Source organism: Pelodiscus sinensis, chromosome 29 (assembly GCF_052426305.1).
Source record: "Pelodiscus sinensis isolate ZL-2025 chromosome 29, ASM5242630v1, whole genome shotgun sequence".
Lineage (NCBI taxonomy): Eukaryota > Metazoa > Chordata > Testudines > Trionychidae > Pelodiscus > Pelodiscus sinensis.
The window spans coordinates 1542755-1563172 of NC_143080.1; the positions used below are offsets into that span (position 1 = coordinate 1542755).

At 56.5% G+C, this 20418-nt stretch overlaps 1 protein-coding gene across 2 annotated transcripts in view; it reads right to left on the reverse strand.

The window, feature by feature from the left end:
* The window catches only part of IGF2BP1 (insulin like growth factor 2 mRNA binding protein 1), a 53670-nt gene that overhangs the window by 7913 nt on the left and 25339 nt on the right, over window positions 1–20418 (reverse strand). Inside the window, exons 3-14 of one of the 2 annotated variants that reach the window (XM_075911557.2) lie at window positions 16850–16898; window positions 15035–15086; window positions 13986–14049; window positions 11060–11341; window positions 9673–9807; window positions 9015–9137; window positions 7868–8003; window positions 6501–6617; window positions 5885–6001; window positions 4768–4842; window positions 2314–2445; window positions 1696–1809 (exon numbers count right to left, since the gene is read on the reverse strand). In XM_075911557.2, coding sequence (XP_075767672.1) covers window positions 1696–1809; window positions 2314–2445; window positions 4768–4842; window positions 5885–6001; window positions 6501–6617; window positions 7868–8003; window positions 9015–9137; window positions 9673–9807; window positions 11060–11341; window positions 13986–14049; window positions 15035–15086; window positions 16850–16898 — 1396 coding nt within the window. Of the gene's footprint in view, window positions 1–1695; window positions 1810–2313; window positions 2446–4767; window positions 4843–5884; window positions 6002–6500; window positions 6624–7867; window positions 8004–9014; window positions 9138–9672; window positions 9808–11059; window positions 11342–13985; window positions 14050–15034; window positions 15087–16849; window positions 16899–20418 lie in introns of both variants that reach the window. The other variant, XM_075911556.2, reaches the window with a different exon arrangement.

Consider the following 20418-nt stretch of genomic DNA (forward strand, 5'->3'; position numbering starts at 1 on the left):
GACCTGGCAAACCATTCTGCTTTCCCGCATGCGTTATCGGTGGGATCTTACCAAGGGGCGTTTTCAAGCAAGGCACTCAAGGCAAGGGAGTACTGCGGAAATGCGCATTTCCTAGATCTCTAGCTCTTGGGAGTGGAGACCATGTAGGGCTCAGTGCTCGGAAAAGGGGACCTCGAGGCTGACCAGACCCTCTGGGTTCTTGCTGAATACAAATATTAAATAACAAACTGCACAAGAATTCTTGCCTTTTCCCTCCAGCTCAAAAGCACCTCGCAACCTTTCCTGAGCGAAGCCTCGAAACACTTCGCCCCGCGCGCTCGTGAGTGCTGTTTTACAGACGGGGAAACTGAGGCACATAGCGGGGAGGTGACCTGCCAAGGTCACACAGGGAGTGAGTGACAGAGAAAGAACGAGAACTGAGGGGTCCTGTGAAGGTGATGACGACTCAATTCATTTCCTTGGGAATTTGTCTCTTCTGGTCTTAGTCTCTCTTGAGGCTCAGAGGTTCCCTCTACTGGTGATAGGTCACTTCATTTGTAGAACATAAGAGCAGCCAGGCTGGGTCAGACCAAAGGTCCATCTCGCCCAGGGTCCTGTCTGCCCACAGTGGCCAGTACCAGGTGCGCCAGAGGGAATGAACAGAACCGGGAATCCTCACGTGATCCCTCCCCTATCGCCCATTCCCAGCCCGACAAACGGAGGCCAGGAACACAATTTCTACCCATCCTGGCTAATAGCCATTGATGGACCCATCCTCAATGAATTTATCTAGCTCTTTTGTGAACCCTGGCCTCCACAACATCTTCTGGCAAGGAGTTCCACAGGTTGACTGTGCAATGATGCATGAAGAAAAATGTCTTTTTGTTAGTATTAACCCAGCTACCTATTAAATTCATTGGGTGACTCCTCGTTCTTGTGTTACAGGAACAAGCCAATAACTTTTCCTTATTCACTTTCTCCACACCAGTCATGATTTGATAGACTTCTAGCATATCCTCCCTCACTCTCCTCTTTTTTAAGCTGAAAAGTCTTTTTCATCTCTCTTATATGGCACCTGTTCCAAACCCCTCAGCATTTTTGTTGCTATTTTTGAAACTTTTTCCGGTGCTACGAGATCTGTTTTGAGGTGAGGTCACCACATCTGTGGGCACCCCGGGGATTTATACCGAGGTAGTAAAAGATTCTCTGTCTTAGTCTCAATCCCTTTCTTAATGATTCCTCACATTCTGTTTGCTTTTGTAGCGGCCGCTGCACACGGAGTGGATGTTTTCAGGGACCTCTCCACGGTGAGGCCAAGATCTTGCCCTTGAGTAGTTGTAGCCAAATGAGTCCCCATCATATTGTATGGATAGCTGGGATGATGTTTTCCAATGTGAATCACTTTGCATTTATCAACAGTAAAATTCATCTGCCAATTAGTTGCCTGGTCACTTAATTCGGCGAGAGCCTTTTGAAGCTCTTGCCTGGCTGTTTTGGACTTAACTCTCTTGAGCAGTTTGGTATCATCTGCAAATTTTGCCCCCTTTCTCCAGACTATGTAGGGTCCCATCCTCTCCCCCAGGGATGGCGAACGTACAAACATACAACTAACATACAACTGCTGGCTAGCAGCATGGGTAGGTTGCCATCAGCCTCCGGCAGCCCCTCCTCCCTCCCAGCACACGCCCCGCGGAGGGGTGACCCCGCGCGCCCTACCTGGCTGGCGTAGAAGTGTCCAATGATTTTTACAATGACTTGCTCGTTCTCATCGGGCGTCTGGTCCCGCGGCACCACCACCTCGGCGGCCGTCAGGTTCTGCAGTTCGTTGACCTGCAGGGGGGCGGCAGAGCCCACGGCGCCACGTCAGGCAGAAGAATCGTAACCAACCCGCCGACCGGTCCCCGGGTTTTGCATTTCTCCATTCGGCCAAAACCAATGCTAAAAAGCCATCTCGCCTCCTCCCTCCTCGGCTCCGGAGCTGCCCACCTCTCGGGGGCCACAACTGACCCTTGAAACTTACGAAAACTCCATGTACTCCTTGGCCCTGCCCGGGGTCCCATCTCTTGTGGGTTACCAGCCCCTTCCTCCTTGCCCCAACCTGACCCTCCTGCCTTCCACCCCGGCTGGGCCAAGGAAGGAGCTGGCATTTGCAGGAGGAGAGCAATCGGAGAAGCTGGAAGACAGAAGCCCCAGCAAAGATCCACCCACCCAGCTTTGCCTCCCAGCTCCCCCCCTTAATGTCCCCGGATGGCTTCTTCCTCGCTAATCCTCAAAAACTGCCACCCTCTCCCCCTCTCCAGGCAGCCCCGATTCTCTCGCCGGGCTCTCACTTACAGTTTTGCCTCCTTTGCCGATTACTCTCCCGGCGGCCGAGGCCGGGACCCGGATGTGCGTCTCCAGCTTTACTTCTTCCTTCGGCCCAAAAAAGTTTTCCTCCTTGAGTTTGCCGTAAATGCGTCCTTGTGCCTGCAAGAGGGGGCGGGGGAAGCAGGTAAGCGCCGCACGAGAGCACTGGATCCCGGTGAACGCTTCTCCGGAGGCTTCTCCGGAGCCCGACCCGAGAGCCGATCTCCTTGCGCGATTGCTAGACGAGCCACGGGGAGGCAAGTCACGACACAAAAAAAGGCCCCAAGAAACACAATAACAAAGCCGCCCGGATACCATGGGGACCGGTGCCGATGGGAGGGCGAGCCGTGCTTGGCGCTTCACTCAGGAGCAGGGATGTAAAAAGGGTTTTAAAAAGTAAAAGTTCTAGCGTTACACAATTAGCCATCTCTGGCCGGGTGGGACTAGGGAGAAAGGGATGCTGGAAATTGTCAAGTATAAGCCCTTGACTGCCCCATAGTGGCCGAGAAGGGTGAAAGCAGGCTTCAGAGCCCCAGCCAATCAGAGAAGGGCTTAGAGGAGCAGCCCTGTATAAAAGGAGCTGCCCAGCAGAGAAGAGGCAGTTCAGCCCTGACTAGGGAAGGGGCAGGACCTGGTTCCTGGAGAGGCACCTTTGGGGGAGCAGGGCTAGGCAGGCTCGGGGGGGGGCAGGTAGAGAGGGAGGACCCTGATCCCTGCCAGACTGTGGCCTTGTGACAAGGCCAGGAAGCTGCAAAGGGTCACCGGGGAAGTGGCCCCGGGAACAAGAGGCGGAACAAGGCTGCTGCCAGAGGGTCCCTAGCTCGGGACCCACAGTGGGGGGCAGGCCTGGTCCCCCCCTTGCACTGTGTCTAGTCTCTAGTGGCGGGTGGGCTGCGGCTGGCCCCTGAGGGGAGGGGCTAGTCTGAGGGGGCCGACAGCCCCCGGGAGGCGGGCGAGGGGCCACTGGAGTGAGCTGATGAGGACGGGGAGCGAGGCGGGGGCATGGGACACACCAGCGAGGAGGCGGCGCCCTACTGACAAAAGAGCGAACTCCCTGGAGCTACCAGCAGGAGGCGCCGCAGTGGTGATCTGCGCCCCGTGTATACTGCCGAGCCCGGCCCACAGCCAGCAGCCAGGGGCCGGTGCGTGCCAGGGACCAGCCTACATGCACCGGCTCTCAGCCCCGCCCCCAGGGAGCCCCTGCCGCCCGCACTCAGAGCTCTGCCCAGAGCCGGCGCCATGCGGTACGCCCACCCCGACTTCTCCCCCTCGCCCGGAGCTTCACTGTCCTTACAGTTAGAAAGGTCCCTCGGGTCCACCCCACAGCTGCCTTGCTGCAGGTCACGCCTGGACGGAGACCAATATATCCCAGTCCTCTTGGTAACAAACCTTCCCCCCCTCTGAAGACTGTCCTCAGTCCCCCCTTTCTTTTAACCTTTCCACGGGGGTCAGGTTGGTTCAACCGCTGATCATTTTGGTTACTCTCCTCTTCGTAAGACAGAGATCTCACAGAAGAAACGGCTGCTCACGGGGCTTTGTTCAAAGCAAACTACAACACCCAGTCCTGCCCAAAGTTCCCTCTAATCTGGTCCATCCCGTGTGGAATAAATTTTTGTCTGTGCACTGAGGCATGTGCACCACCAATAGGAACACAAAACTGTGGGCACTCTGCTAACCAGCTGGGCAGCATTCAAATTTCTCCTGAGTGGCCGCACAAGCACACAGGGGTCACCGGTCCCATCTTCCTTGGGTCCCCCAAAGTCACCCTCCCACACATGCCCCTCCTGTACACTGCTTGCAGATTGTAAGATCTCGGGGGCCTGCAACTAGGTTACTTTTGTGTTTATAAAGCACCTAGCTCAAGGCCATCCCAGTCTGGATCGGAGCATCCAGACACTTATGGGGTATTTGGGAAAGGCACCACGGGCTAGCTCCTTGCTGTACCTTTGGGGAAAAAAAATCAACCCCTGAGGCTGATTAATCCTTAATTAACAAGAATAATGGGACCCTATCCAGATTGATAGAACTTTTGCCATAAGGCAAAAGGGCCCAAAGAGATTAAGTGACTTGCCCATGGTCAAATAGCAAGTTAGCAGGAATAGACCCCCCGGGACCGCTGACTGCCACACCTAAGCTCTAACCCCTGGACCACGCTACCTCCGAGGAAAACGCTTTATACGACCTGCTCAATAACTAACTAACTCTGCCCCATGGGGTGGGACTATCGCGTGTCCATCGCCGGACGTCAGCCTGGCTCGCGCTGGGATCGGAGCCCCGCAGTGCGGTGGTAGAGCCCACCCCTTGAGTGCGTGCAAGCTGCACGGCTGCTGTGGGGCAGGTGGCACGTGCACTAGGGTCTGCACCAAGGCAGCGACCCCCGAGGCTACCGTGCCCATGCAGACGAGCCCTGGGGCGGGGGGGAGGCGTAACGGAGGAAGGAACCTTGAACTGGGCTTCCGGCGGCCCAGTGATGATAACCATGCGCACTTTGGAATCCGGGGTCTCGGGAGGCGCGATCTGAAAGGGAGAGGAAAGGCAGCTGGAGAACAGAGGCAGGGGGCAGCAAGCGTCCGCCGCCCGCTCTTGTGAGTCGACCCTTCCCGCGGCATTACGCAGAACCAGCCCGAGGGCGCGGCCGGCTCTGAGCTCCCCAATCCACCCCTCTCCCCCGCTATTAAATCTGCACGACTGGGACAGGCAGAGTCCTGGGCAGAATCGTCTCCGCAGTTAACCCGCTCCCAGGGCAGAAAGCTGCCGTGAAAAGTCCTTTGGAAACACCCCTCCGACCTGGGAATTCTGTTCACCCCAGGCAGGGCTGCTGCACGAACGGGCTGCAAAGCGTCACTGCAGGGGCCAAACAAGCCCTGTCCCCCAGCCCCCTGGTGCAACGAGTCTGTCGGGCCTCAGCCCCGTTCCTAGCAGACGCAGGGCAGAAACCACGGGTGCTGGTCCAGGTTGAACCTCTAGCCCGGCACGCTCTGGTCCGGCAACATCCGTGGTCCGGCGTCACGGGAGTCAGCCGCTTGCCCACGCAGCACAGGGGTGGCCAAGTTTCCGGCCGCCCCAGTTTCCGGCCGCCCCATAAAGTGTGTTTACAGCCCCCAGGCCTGGCTCTCAGGGTTCTGCGCTGCTATTTAGCTCTAATCTACCCCTCAACGCCTTTCAAGAGCCCAGCAAGCGGTGGCTGTGTTGGAGATGCTGCCGGACAATATTGACCTCCGTGGTCCGGCAAATTCTCTGGTTCGGCACCGGCCAGGTCCCCAGGGTGCCGGCCTAGAGAGGTTCAACCTGCAGGAATTGGCTCCGGTGCCGATGACCTCAGCAGCGCCCCAGGGCCGTGAGGATGGAACATGAGAGCACCAGGGAGTCGCCTCCGTCCTGGGGAGAAGCCTTCCCAGGGCAGCCGGCCCCGCTGGTTTTCCCGCCAGCTCTCCAAGGGCGCTCCCCCGTGGCGGGGCCCATGGGGCTCCCCCGACCCCCGGCTCTGTGGCCGGCAGCGTTTTACGTGCCGCAGGAAACCCCCCGCGTGGCGGCGGCGCAGCGGCCTGGGCAAGGCTACCTTGATGGAGGCGCTGGCGAATCTGGAGAGCTGCTTGATGTGCTGCCCTTTCTTGCCGATGATGGCGCCGACGGCCTGGGCGGGGATGAAGACGTGCACCGTCTCTTGCTCCGGCGGCTGCCGGCAGAAAGCTCCGTGGTACCGTTAAGGGGCAAAGGGCACCGGACGCACCCGTGTGGGTTGCCTCTGCCTAACGGCGCGGGCACAGACGGACCATCGGCAAGGAGCCGAGGCCCCGAACCGACACCACCGGGGGTCCAGCGCACGATGGTCAACAGCAAGGGGCTGCATCTGCAGGGGACAGAGCCGCTGGCAGGGGGTGGGGCTGCCAGCCCCTTCCAGGAGAACCAGAGGGGAGACCGCATCGCAGACACCCAGGCCAAGGGATCTGCCCCTCGGAAGAGCTGGGGCCAGACAACCCTTTCTCTGCCGGAAGCCGAGGGCACCCGTGGGTGCTGGTCCTTCCTGGACTCTTCTTGCAGAGCAGAACCAGGCCGGGACCTGGCCCGTAGGGCGCCATCAGGGAATCGGTGCGGAGCAGACAGGCAAAGCGCGTCCAGTCCCGCCCCAGGACCCCCAACAAACCCATCGGGCCCAGCCGCTGGCAGCGACCTACCATGAAGGAGTTGTACGGCGCTGCCCCCGAGACGCTGCTGGGCGGCGGCGGCACCGCGTTGGAGGAAGCCGGGAAGAGCCCGACTGCAGCCAAGTTCAGGCCGGGGATCAGGTGAGACTGTAGCTGAGAAAACAAGAGGCGGCCGGGGGGGAGAGGGAGGGGGACACAGGGGCGCGTTGTGATTTGGATCCCAGCAGCAATGACCACGGCCCCCAACTGGGATGGGAGACCCCTCATGCCAGGCGCTGTCAGTGTGGCTGCGCCCCTGGGTGGGTGGTGGGCATCCGGGACTGAGCATCTGGCCCACGCACAGCCCCCCAGACTCCGGACTTCCCGCCTTCTTCCTAGCCACGTTCGAAACGCAAGTCTGTCTGGCTGTGGGTCTGCTGGTTCAAGAGCACCTCCAAAATGGTGAGAGCGAGGACCGCCACATTGGGTGGGCAGCTTCCCTGGGGTGTGGGATGTGTATGGAATTCAATTATTTTTCATAAAATGGATGGGGAGGGGTCTGATAGCAGGCACAGTTACACTGCAGACCGACCACCAGGGGGCAGCAAGGGGCCAGACATGGGGACCAGGACTGCAATAACCCCATTGGGCCAGCAGGGCGGCAGGTGCAGAGAAAGGGACATCTAGCTACTGTGTATTTCAGAGAGTTTGTCTGTCTGTCTGTCTGTCCTCGCACGGGGAGGGATGCACCCTTCCCCCGGCCGCAGAGAGGCCACGGAGAGGCGCTTCTCACCTGGCCCCAAGCTGCTGTGGTGAGAGGGGGCTGGGGTTGTCCTCTCCCGCCCCGGGGCAGCCTGCAAACTGAACCACCCCCCACCCCCGAGCAAGGACTGAAATGAAAACCAAACGTTTTGAGTTAAGGACCTGAGCACCACTGGATAAACGGAGCCAGGCTAAAGGGGGGTGAGTCTCTACATCGGGGTGAGGAACCTCATGCTCAGAGCCCGGATGTGGCCCTTGGCTTGCCAGGAACCGGCCCCCGAGGCTCAGGGCTCATCCCCAGCATTGGGGAGCCCATGCTGGTGCTCCAGGCCCCCTGCTGCCCCCGGGGGCTGGAACGCACAAGAACTCTGGGGTGGGAGGGGAAGTGGGGCGGGTCTTTCTCCTCCTCAGTCAGCGAGGGGTTGGTTTTTTCCTGCTTCTCACTTGGGTGCCCCCGACTGATATTTCTGTGGGTCAGCGGCCCCCCACCCAAGAAAGGTTCCCCACCCCCGCTCTCCGTGGACTGCCCCGCCGGGGACCAAGCTGCCAGAGCAACATACAGCACGGCTCCGTGTCCCCCCCCACCGCGGCCACAGCCCCGCTGCCCCCCAGCCAGGGCAGAGCGACCCGGGGGGAGGCGCCTGCTGCGCACTCACGCTCATGGCCGCCACGTCGTTCTCGTACGCTTCCCGCACTTTCTTCATGATCTCCTGCTCGGCGCGGCAGCAGTTCTCGATGGAGCCCTTCACCGTGATGGTCCTCTCGGGGTTGTAGAGGGTCAGGTCCTGCAGACTGGAGGCAGCCGGGAACCACCCCAGGGAGGGGGAACGTCAGCGCCCCGACGCGGCCTGTGCTCCCCCCGGGGCCGGCTGGGGCGCCACTGACCCAGGGCCCATCAAGGCGAGTGGCTGAGCTGCCGACACGCGGCCCTGGGCGTCAGGCCGAGACACGCAAAGGGAGCCACGTGCCCACGGACTCACACAGGCCATGTCAACGCGGGCTGGGTAACGGGGCGCTCTCCCGCCCCCCCACAGCACTGCCTCCTCCCGGGGGGGTACTGCCATGCAGCCCGCCCCCCCCCGCCCAGTGCAGCTGTGCTGTTTACAGTCCGCTTCACAACCTCTTCTCCCCCAGGAAAGGAGAGATACCCGCCCCGCCCCCCCCCGCCATTTAAGGCTGTAAAACCCCATTTCATTGGTTAACACGTTACGTTTAACTGATTAAAGGGCTCACGGGGGGGGGGGGTAATTCCCACCCCACTGGGCTAGAGCAGGGCCCCCCCTTGCCACGGCCAGGCTGGAGTGCCCCCCCACCCCCACAAGGGCCGCCCTACCCCCACCCATTCACCTGTTAAGGGTCATGCTTCCCAGGGAAGCGGTTCCCTTCTCAGCCCCACCCTCGGGCCCTGCTCGCCTCCCCGACACCCTCCCGGCCAGGCCCGGGCTGCACTTGAGCGTTAGGCCGACCCGGCTACGGCGCTGGGGCGAGTCCCCCCACGGTGAAGCCAACCGGCTCCTGGCGTAGGCAGCCTGAAAAATCCACCCGTTAACCCGCCAGCCCCTGCAGGGGGGAGGAGTCAAGGTGAGCGGGGGAGGTCGAGGATGGAGATTAGGAGAAACGATTTCCGGGGGGGGGGGGGGGGCGCTGGGATGGGTTCCCTAGGGAGGGGGTGTTTACGCCCCAGCTGGGACGGCTCCGGGTGCAGCCCTGTGGCGGGTGCGGAGACACGTGACGGGGACTCTGAGCAAGGCGCCCCCTCCCCTCCGCGCCCGCTCCGCTCGGGGGAGGGGAGGGGGCACTCACGACGAGATGGTGATTTTCGTCTCCGTGTCCTGCTCCACCTTCTTCAGGTTGCGCCCCTCCTTGCCGATCAGCCGCCCCACGAAGTTATTGTGGGCCAGGATCTTCAAGGGCACCTCGTCAGCGCTGGGGAGAGGGGGGCGCCGGTGAGAAGCCGCCACAGGAGAGGAGGGGGAAGGGGGGGGGCTTGTTGTGCCGGGGGGGGGGGGAGGGAGAAAGAGCCTGTCCGGGGGGGGGGGGGGGTTACTTTCCCTCTAACCTTTTCCATCCATGTGCGGAATAATTTTTTACACACACCGAGGCATGTGCCAATGTGCACCACCAGTAGAACCCCATGCTGCGGGCACGCTGCTAATCAGCTGGGTGGCATTGGAATCTATGCTGAGTGGCTGCCCAAGCGCCCAGCTGACAGGTGGTGCTAATAAGACATAATGGTGCGGTGAGTCCAAAGGAGAGAGCGGAGGCAGGATGAAACCAGCATTCCCTGTAGGCTGTGCTGAGAGATTCCAGATTAGCAGAGTGCCCACAGCTAGGTTATTTCTCTCTGTGGGTGGTGCACATGTACACATGCCTCTGTGCACAAAAAATTATTCCACACATGGATGGAAAAATTAAAGGGACCACTGAATGAGACGTATAGCAAGAAAGCCGAAAGCCTTACGTCTTGGTGTCTTTTGCCTCCTTCTGCATAATCTCCAGGATCATCTTGCAGGCGGCCGAGCAGCCCTCGGGGGTAGAATGGACGCTGATGGCTTTCTCCGCTGCCCCTGCATTCTCCTTCCTGTGCACGTCAATTCTGCACGGGCACAAAACACACACAAGTGAAACACCCCCCCAGGGCATCCTGCTCAGTCACCTTTCAACGGCTCGAGTCCCCGTGTGTGGGCAAAGCTAGTGCCCCAGGACTCCCCCAGGAACCGGCTGCCCTGCACCAAGAGCCTGGGGCAGAACCTCGACTCTGAAGTCTTGGACTCCAAGGTCCCTTCGGAAAAAGCCCCAATAGGGACCAATGGCTGGAGGCGAAAGCCGGGCAAATTCCGCCTTGAAATGAGGCTCAGATTTGTAACCGGGTGAGGATGGCTGGCCACTGGCCAAGCACCGAGGACGAGACAGAGTCTCCATCCCTTGACATCTTCAGCTCAAGCCCGGCCGTCTTCTCGGAAGACACCCAATCAACGGGCTGAGGCTGGCGTGACCTGGCGCCGTGCTCTCGCCCAGCGCGACCGGAGAGCCGACTGGACAACCGAACGGTCCCTCCTCTGGCTTTAGAAATCGAGCATTGCAAGCGGGAGACCCCGGCTGTCTCCAAACACTGCGGGGGCCCGTTACCAAAGTACGTTCTAGGAGAGGAGATAGGAACGGGACGGTTCAGCCAGCACAGCCCACGCCTGCAGGGCGCAGTGTCAGGGAGAGCCGCGTGGTCCCCATCTCCATTTGCTAACGAGTGGATACGAGAACATCAGTGCGGCCACACTGGGTCAGACCAAAGGCCCATCCAGCCCAGTGTCCTGTCGGCCGACAGTGGCCAAGGCCAGGTGCCCCGGAGGGAGGGATCACAACAGGGAATCCTCACGTGATCCCTCCCTGGTTGTCCACTTCCAGACAAACAGAGTCTCGGGCACCATCCCTACCCATCCTGGCCAATAGCCGTGGATGGACCTAATCTCCATGAATCTATCTAGCTCTTTTTTGAAGCCTGTTAAATTCCTGGCCTTCACAACATCCTCTGGCAAGGAGTTCCACAGGTTGACCATGCGCTGCGTGAAGGAAAACGTCCTTTTGTTTGTTTTAAACCTGCTGCCTGTTCATTTCATTGGGTGACTCCATGACAGACACACCCAGGGTAGGGATACTGGAGGACTGGCGGCTCCAGGGTAATTCTTATAATTTAATCACAACCCTTCTCCCGCAGGAAAAATCCAGCCCCTTGCACCCACATGGCCCATACGTTGAACTCCTCCCCCACGCCTACATGCCAAGCAGCCCCTCCCAGGCTAGGGGCTGGGGATGGACAGACATGGAGGCAGGCGGGAGAAGGCGGGACTTACTTGGACTGTGTCTGCTTGGTGATGTTGCGGATAGTAGCTCCCTCCTTGCCAATGATGGCCCCCACGTACTGGGTGGGCACCAGGAGGCGGAGCGGTATGTCCACCGGCTGCTGCTTTACGGGCGCCCCTGCAGCGACGGGCGAGCCCTGCCGGGGGGCCCCCCGGGTGCCGAAACCTCCCCGCCGCCCGTTCTCCGGCCCCTGCGTCGACTGCTCGTCAGGGATGTAGGAGACTTTCAGTGCATGGTTTTCCAGCTGGTGCCCGTTCAGTTTCATGATGGCTCTAGTGCGGAGAGAAAATGAGAATATCCCTGGTCATGTCTCTTACCTGGCTCTCTGGGCCATTTGTTCCCAGCTGCGGCAGGCGTGCTGTTCCGAGATCACTCTGTGCCAAAGGGGCTTGCTCAAGCTCTGCTTTATTCCCCGGTGCAGTTCCAACCAGCTGTGCATTACGACACAAGCTTCATAGCACCCCGCCCAGACTTTCACCCTTTGGGGCACCAGACCCCCCACAGCCCAGAAGGCAACAGGATAGCCGGGCCAGGTCTTCACATGGATTTGCCAGGGGGGAAGCAGATCTTTAAGTGGCACATTCTGGCTGGAGGGCTTTATCCGTGCATCACACCCCGGCATCACACCCCACCCCCACCACTGACCAACGGTGGCCTAGTTTTAAAGACGGTTGCAGTTTCACAAGGCTACCAGTAGATGGCGCCACGTGCCCAATCAAGAGCCATAGACAGCCCCAGCCAGACAGCGCTGGTTCAAAGATCAGTGCACGCGGTCCCCTGAGCCCAAAAAGCCCTTCCATCCGCCTGTGCCCGAGAAACACGGGTTGACCAGATGTCCTGATATTGTCAGGGCCGTCCCAGCACTCGGGACTTTGTCTGATACAGGAAGCTCCGGAAAAACATCAAGTTCCGATGGTTCCCGCTTGCTATCGGCTCCCCCAAGTGGAACGTCCCCTCTAAACGACCCTGTCCCAGAGGCGGAGGCTCCTTACTCAGGTTAAGCGCCAAACCGCGGGAGACTGACTGAGCTTAGGGGTCATCAGAAAGGAGATAAGGAAGCGACCCCATTATAGCCTGGAAGCACCTTTGTGGGGAGAAAGGCGTCCCGAGACCTAGCGAAGTCACAAAGCCGGGCAAAGTCAATTTAGAAATCAACACACAGACGTTTACCAGGGACAGCGACTAACCAGGGGGTACACTATCAAGGGAGGAGGACGATTTCTCCATCCGTTCATGTCCTCCAGGCACCACTGGAGGCCTTCATGGAAGATGGGCTTTTGCCAGGCACAAGTTAGTGGCCGGGGAGCCAACAGCCTCCGTGGGTCCCTGGGAAAGTGTGGGGAGGAAGGGGCCAGGCTCTGTGCTTCTGGAAGGGGCGGGGCATCAGGCAGAAAGGGGCGGGGCTGGGGGCAGCCAGTCCACCTTGCTGCCCAAAGCTCAGCGTGCCGCCCTCGTCCCCCGTCCTCAGAGCTGCACGGAGCACATGGCGTGGTGCTCCGGTGGTGATTTAAAGGGCTCGGGGTGCGGACTGTCAGCAGCTGGGAGCTCCGGACCCCTGTGAATCGCTGGGCCCCAGAGCCGACGGCCTCCTCCCCCCACCAACAGCTGAGTGGTTATTAGTTGCTCTTTATAGGGGTAACCAGGTCTGTCATTCTGCGCTAGACTGAAGGTCTGACTAGCTGAGCTAAAGCTTCCTTCTGGGCCTTAAATCTAGGACCATGGTGTCCAAGCAGCTCAGACGCTGCAGCCACTAGAGCGGCTACTGCGATAGCGAACTAGCCAGGCTCATTAACAGGAGTGTTGTGAGCAAGACACGAGGAGTCGCTCTTCCGCTCTGCTCTGCGCTGATTAGGCCCCAGCTGGAGGATTGTGTCCAGTGCTGGGCACCGCATTTCAGGAAAGACGTGGAGAAATTGGAGAAGGTCCAGAGAAGAGCAAAAAAATGATTCAAGGTCGGGAGAACAAGAGCTATGTGGGGAGACAGAGAACTGAGCTTGTTTAGTTTAGAAAAGAGAGGACAGAGAGGGGACATAAGTATCTAAAAGGGTGTTACAAAGAGGAGGGAGAAAAATTATTCTCCTTGGCCTCTGAGGACCGGACAAGAAGCAATGGGCTTCAACTGCAGCAAGGGAGGTTTAGGTTGGACATTAGGAAAAGCTTTCTACCTGTCCGGGTGGTCAAACCCTGGAATAAATTGCCTAGGGAGGTTGTGGAATCTCCATCACCGGAGATATTGAAGAGCAGGTTGGACAGACGCCTGCCAGGGATGATCCAGACAGTCCTTGGTCTTGCCTAACGTGAGGGCAGGGCACTGGATTCGATGACCTCTTGAGGTTCCTTCCAGCTGGGAGGTTCTATGATTCAGCCGGCCAAACAGCCACATGTGGCTAGTGTGTTGGACACCACGGATCTATGAAATCCTCCCGTTTCAGCTTTAAACGGTCTGGCTCAATCGGTCTCTTTTAAAGCTTTCGACGTCTACATGGAGTCTAGGCAAGAGGGAAATTCAATCTGGGCGGGGTCACATGACATCTAGGAGTCGTGCAGAATCGGAATCCTCCTCGTGCAAAACGAGCAAGGTGCGTTTGCAGACAAGGCTTTCGCTTCGTCAGGGACCGGGGTGGGCAACTGAAAACTCATTTCTCCCAGGGGGTTTCCCTCTTACCCGAGAGCCCCGGAAGGCTCAGAAACCAAGAGGCAAAGAAAACGAACTCAAAATATGATTGTTTTGATAGAGGCGGTGATTTTTAATCCACTCTCATGATTCTGTGTGCGGAGAAGGGAGGCTGACTCTTGCTTTTTGAGTTGGCCACGGAGGGGGCGGGACGGGGAACACTTTCTGCTTGGACAAAAGCAACTCCTCCTTTGCCACCCTTCGAGTGGCACGGGGCATCAGAGAAAGGTTAATTCACTTACTGTCTGGTCTGCTCCCGGTTTGAATAGGTGACGTTGACGACGGCCGTCTCGCTGTCTGTGTTCACTGCGAGCAAAGCACAGGGAGTTAGTGGGAGCGGTGCACGAGGGCGGGTTGGTCTCAGCAGTCGGTGCGAGGGCAGCTTTTGAAATAAAACAACTTGTATTTTAAAAGTAAGAAACGCTCCCTCCCCCTGTTCTTCTCTCCGAGCCAGACTGCCAGGATTGAAGACGGAAGCGCAAGTGCAACTTGCCGTGATACACAGGGTGGGTGCTGGTTTCCTTCGCGGCACTAAATCGTGTAAATAAGTGTAAGTCGGGTAGGCCCAGTTCTTCACCGAAGTCCCGTTAGCGTCAACGCCTGAGTCTCCGGGAGGCTCTGAGCCACGTGGCCAACCAGCGAACGCCTCTGACTGCTTAGTTCAAGCCGCAGTAGTCGGGATGTTACGATGCGGTTAGGAAGTTAATTGAGTGGTCGATGGAATTTCCATTGGCTACTCAATTAGTCGATAAGGCGGTTAACGCCTGGGGCAGTGGGGGTTGGGACTGAGCAGTCCTGACTTGTGCTAGCTCCAAGACCACTGGGCCTCTGCTTGCAGAAAGAGCTGCTGGGGTCTTGTACTCCATGGACAAGACAGAGCCGCAGCAGTCTGGGACCAGGCGCAAGCCGGGACAGCTGGCACATGGCAAGGTTCAGAAAGGGACCGGGAGGAGGGAGTGGGGAGGCGTGTGTGTGTACAGGAGCAAGAACAGCCACAGCTACAACAAACATCTGGGGGGGAGAGAAGAGAGATGGTAAACTCCCTGCTTTAGCACTCCAGCCAATTGCTGTCAGAGACCAGGGTGAGACTGATCCTCGGGGGCAAGTTGCCCACATCTGCCTTCTCCCCCCAAAAACATCTGGCACTGGCCACTTTCAGACAAGATACCCAACTAGCTGGACCTTGGTTCTGAGCCTGTCTGGTCCAACTTCTAACTGAACAGAGTCGCATGTGCGCGCGCGCACGCGCACACACACACACACACACACACACACACACACACACTCTTACCTTGTTCACAGTTTTCTACGGTACCATACTGAGCTAGCAAACTATCCAAAACCTAGGGAAGAAAAGGGGAAACGACATTACACGGGAGTTCAAATAACCGTAGCTGGACGATAACGGAAAATCTTCCATCAAACCCGATTTCTAGGACCCGGGCAGCATGGCTTTCACGGTTCTGTAACGTGTGTGGAGAGGCAGGAGGGCTGACAGAATTACTGGGCCCCTGGGTAAGGGGGGAACGGGGGGGCTTCGCGCTCACAGAAGGGGCGGGACTTTGGGCAGAAGGGGCGGGGCTGCAGGCTAACCTCCCGCCAACCCTTCAGCACCATCCAGGGCCCTGGGAAGGATTGAAAGGGCCCGGCGCCCCAGGTCCTTTTGAATTGCCGGGCCCTGGAGCAGCTTCCCCCCACAACGGCGGGTCTGTGGAGAGGACCCAGCACTGGGAGTTGGAAAACTTGGATTTCTATTACCACTGGCTTGCAGGGTGACCCTGGCTGAGTCATTTCCCCTGTGTCTCCGTCCCCCCTCTTGTCTGTTTAGTAGGGACAGCGCCTAGCACCAGGGTATCCCAGCCTCAGTGAGGGCTTCCTAGTGCTAGGGAAGACAAAGAAGGTCTGGGGGGGGGCGTCCACTCGCTCCCCCAGCTCATAGTACAAGAGCCATCATGGCCAACCGTGGCCAGTGATTTTGGGTGCCTCCATCTCTTGCTGCCCAACCTGAGACACCTTCCATTAGGAACGGCGGCCTGTAAGCTAAGTGTGTGGGCAATCACCCCGCAGTGCTTTAAACGCCGCCCAGCTGATTAGCCGTGTGCTCACCGCCGGCAGCATGTGTGTCTACTGGTGGTGCACATCTGCACATGCCTCGGTGCACAGAACAAAATTTATTCTGCCCACAGATGGAAAAAAAAAGAGAGGGAACATTGACCGTGAGACCAACAGATATGGTGAAGTGAGCCGTATGCATCGAAGGCAGCCCACACTTTGATCAGGGGAAACAGGATTTGGGGACGTCGTGGAGAGGGAAGAAGCCATAGCCAAGGGGATCCAAGCACAATTTGGATCACTCTTCCAGAGAAGTTTGTACCTTGAGTGGATGGGTTGCTGACGGGAGGAGTTTAACACGTTTAGAAAGGCTACTCCCCATGTTTTGTCTCAGGGTGCAAACGTTTGTTCCTCACCCTAGAGATCAGACTCACTCCCACCCAAGGAACAGGAGATACAAAAGTCTAGCGAAAACAAGATCAACGGGGCCCACACATTTTGTGTCCACATCCAATCTGCAAACACGGTCCACGGATACCTGCATATCTGCAGGGCTGTAGATACAAAATTTGGATCTGCATCAGTGATGTGGTGGTCCGGCCACACCCTACCCCAGAGTGGGACAGAGAAACCATAGAGAGGTCCTCCAACCAGGCAAGAGTGGCTGCAAAGGAACTGGCCAATCAGGGGCCAGGAAGGCCTACAAAGGGAGCTGCAAACCAGAGCAGCCGTCAGCGCAGGGCAGAACTCAAGGAGAGCAGATGGTGAGGCTGGCTGAGGAAGTTGTCTCCAGAAGGGGAAGTCCTCTCTGCATAAGGAGCAGACTTGGGGACTCTAGCTGAGGGCAGTTTTTGGCACACGGGAGTGTGACGCGGCCAGAGGGCTGGGTAGCCCAAAAGGTTTTCAAAGCAACAGTGCAGGCAAACGCACTCCCGCCTCTCCATTACAGCACCCACCCGTGATCCATAACTCGAAGGCAGACCTGCAGGGCTCTAAAGACTAGGTGTTTGTCGGTCATCGGTCAGGGGCACTGCTGCCCGGCTGTTTCACCTACCTCCCATCGTAGCTGGGGCGGGATATTTCTGATCTGAATTTTGCGGCTCCTGAAAGAGGAAGAAAATCCATTTCAAGTTCCGGTTGTTGCCTGAAGCGAGGATTTCCCTGCCATGCTGAGTAACGCTCAGCAACAGGGTTTTGCCCCCAAAGCACTCGATGAGCATCAGTTCATCAAGACCCACATCGTCTTTGGTGAGGGAGGCAGCTTCACTTAGTCCCGTTTGGCAGGCCGAGACCCCGTGCGGTAGAGAGGTGAAAGTCCCAGGCCAAGACCAGGCAAGAACATCCACCAGGACAGCAGTGCTGGGGGCGGGCAGGGGTTTCTTTATGACATTTCTGTCCCAGTCATAAAGTATCTGTGATAGACCCCGGTCACCTGCAGGCGGAATCAAACCTGCGACCTCTGGAGTTTAGAACATGAGCTTCTACCACGGGCTAAAACCCAGCTGGTTCTTAGCGAAGCTGTAGAGCACACTTGTTATTCTCTCTGTAAGCGGCCTTGCCACCACCAGCTGGCAGAGTCAAGTGTGTGGCTTACAAGAGCACCAGACGATGCTTTTGCAATTTTAGGCTCGTAGATTATAAGGGCAGGGGACCACACTTGATCATCTCTTCTGACCGCTTCCCTCCCGCAGCCCATGTGCTCCCCTGAATGAATTCCTGTCTAACTAGATCTTTTTGGGAAATGGCTGGTCTTGCTTTAAAAATTTCTCCTGAGGGAGGATCTTGGTAACCGTGCCAATGGTTAATTACACTCACTGCCAGAAATGTCTGTCTTATTCCTGGTCTAAATTTGTCGAGCTTCACTTTCCAATCGTTTGATCTAGTCAGACCTTTCTCACAACCATTTGACGATAATTCCACAGGTACAATGAAATGTTGAAACCTATCAGTTAAGAGAGTTTTTAAAACGCCTTCAATGGGTGCCATGTTAATTTCGTATCATCCCGGTTTTGGAATCAAAATGTCACAGTACCATTAATAGGTAGCAAGTTTAAAACAAACCAACGTACGTTTTTCTTCACACAGCGCACAGTCAACCTGTGGAACTCCTTGCCAAAGGATGTTGTGAAGACAAGGACTTCAACAGGGTTCAAAAAAAGAACTACATAATGGTTAGATCTATCAATGGCTATTAGCCAGGATGAGTAGGAATGGTGTCCCTAGCCTCTGTTTGTCAGAGGCTGGAAATGGGTGATAGGGGAAGGATCACATGATGATTCCCTGTTCTGTTCATTCCCTCCTGGGCATCTGGCATTGGCCCCTGTTGGCAGACAGGACACTGGGCTATATGGACCTTTGGTCTGACCCCATACGGCCGTTCTGATGTTATGGATCAAGTGTAATGCCTTCCCATAGTTTATTATACTAACACTACTACTTTATCAAGCAAACTTGTAATCTGGTCTCTGGCTATGTATAAACTGCAGAATTTTTCTGGGATAAAAGCTCCGTTGCGTCCAAGTAATGCGTCCTTTTTTTGGAACAGTTTCCCAAAAAGCACGTGTGTTCTTTCAGCATCCCTGTCTTCCTCCCCATGAGAGGAATAAAAGAGGTTCCGAAAGAGGAGTTTTTTCCGAAATTTGGCCCTGTGTAGACGGTCCAAATTTCGGAAAAGCCTCTCCCGAAAAAAAAAGTGGAAAAAGATACACAAATTGCTGTTTGCAATTTGCGTATCTTTTTTCTGATATAACTGCAGTCTAGACACATTATGTGGGTCTGACAAGGTCTGTTTTCCATAAACCTATAAGTTAATGCCAATCAACATATTTCTCTCCATTCATTCTTTATTAATTAATTCCAGTATCATCCAGTCCATCATTTTTCCTAAAATAACTGTCAAGCTGAAAGGGCTAAAATTACCCATGTCATCCCATTACTATTTTTAACAAGTAGCACAATATTCTCTCTCTCCAAGTCCTCTGGAAAGTCCCATGGTTCTAAGACTTATTGAAAAATCAACTAATAGTCTAGAAAGTGCCTCAGCCAACTCTTTTAAAGCACTTTGCATCAGCTTACCCGAACTGGCTGATTGAAAGATGTCTGACTTTAGCAATTGCTCTTTAACCACCTCCGGAGTTATTGGTGGAAAGTATTTCATCATCCCAGGCTATAAATGTGGAAAAAGTCGCATGATGCAAAGAGGGAAGAGAAATACTTATTGAACACTTCTGCATTTTCAGACTATTCCCGCTGAAATCCTGGTTTTCAGTTAAACGCTTTTTTAAAAATCCAAGGTATAATTTGCAGAAAAAGGATCCATCAATAGACATGTTATAGAAAATCTTAAAAAGACATGAGGGACAGGCCCCAGATGAAACCTACTGCTCCTCATCCCTCAAAGCTTGTGTTGCTGGGATTCCAGACCTCAGTTCCCAGCCCTCCGGCCGGAGCCCCTCTCTACAGAAAACTAAAATTTCATCCACCCCCGGCTGATCCCAGGAGCACAATTGCACCATAAGAATTTGTGTAGAAGAGAAAAAAAATTTTTTTAATTTAAAATCCCACATTCAGTGTGAGGACAGGCCCCTTCTCCGGTCACATCTTGGCTCCTCCCAACGTCAAGTTCCCAAAATAGAAAAGAATCTTTTTATTTCAGAGCCAAATTTACTTCCCTGCCTCTCACTTGGACGCCGTACCCGTCACAACAGCTGCTCCAAACAGCTGAGGGGAGCCCCGCATGCAGGGGCTCAGTGCGTTTCCTGACGTTTAGGTCTCAGAAGGGAGCAGAGCAGCCGAGCCTGCTGTTGCATAGATTGTTACGTAGAGTCATATGTTTACGAACGGGAGGGGGTGGGGGGTGTTCCCCTCCCCTTAACATTTTTGCTTAAATTTAGGCTTGGATAGGATGGCACGGCGTGTTCCAACACAAGGAAGTATGCTTCATTGGTTATGGCACTAGCCAACAACTTGCTCTGCTACAGACTTCCTGTCTGACCTTGGGCAAGTCACTTAAGGCACTAGATGGGCAGCAAGTGCTCCGTAAGCTGGGGAGCCAAGCCACGCGGCTGCCCACATGCTACACATTTCTGACTGTTCTTTCGACTGCCTTTTGAAATGGACAAAGACCAAAGCATGTCAGGGGTAGAGCCCCGCCCGGGTACAAAATTGGCATCCGCGTCTGCAAAAGCGCCCTGCGGGTAGCCACACCCGCAGAGGCGGATACAAAGGGGATAGCCCTACATTTGCAGGGCGCTAGGTGACGAGGGTCAAATCCCATTTAACAGGTGAACTGGTTAAACATGATGTTGACCGGGTTAACCGATTCAATAGGGGGGTGGGCCGGGGCCCAGGCTGGAGCAGTCTCCCTGCCACGGACAAGGGTGCTGCTCCAGCCCCTGCCATTAAGGGTGAGGCTTACCAGTGAACCATTCACATCCCTGTTCTAGATAGAAAATGTGTGTCCACCTCCACGGCGATGGAACGGGCAGCCACAGACCTGCCGGACTCTGCAGGGAACCTCTACTGCACAGCAGCGGGTCCAGGCACACAGCTAGAGAGCAGCGGGCTCTGGAGGGTCACACCCCAGCCTCGCCTCCCCGGCTGTAAACGGGGGGAACGGCACTT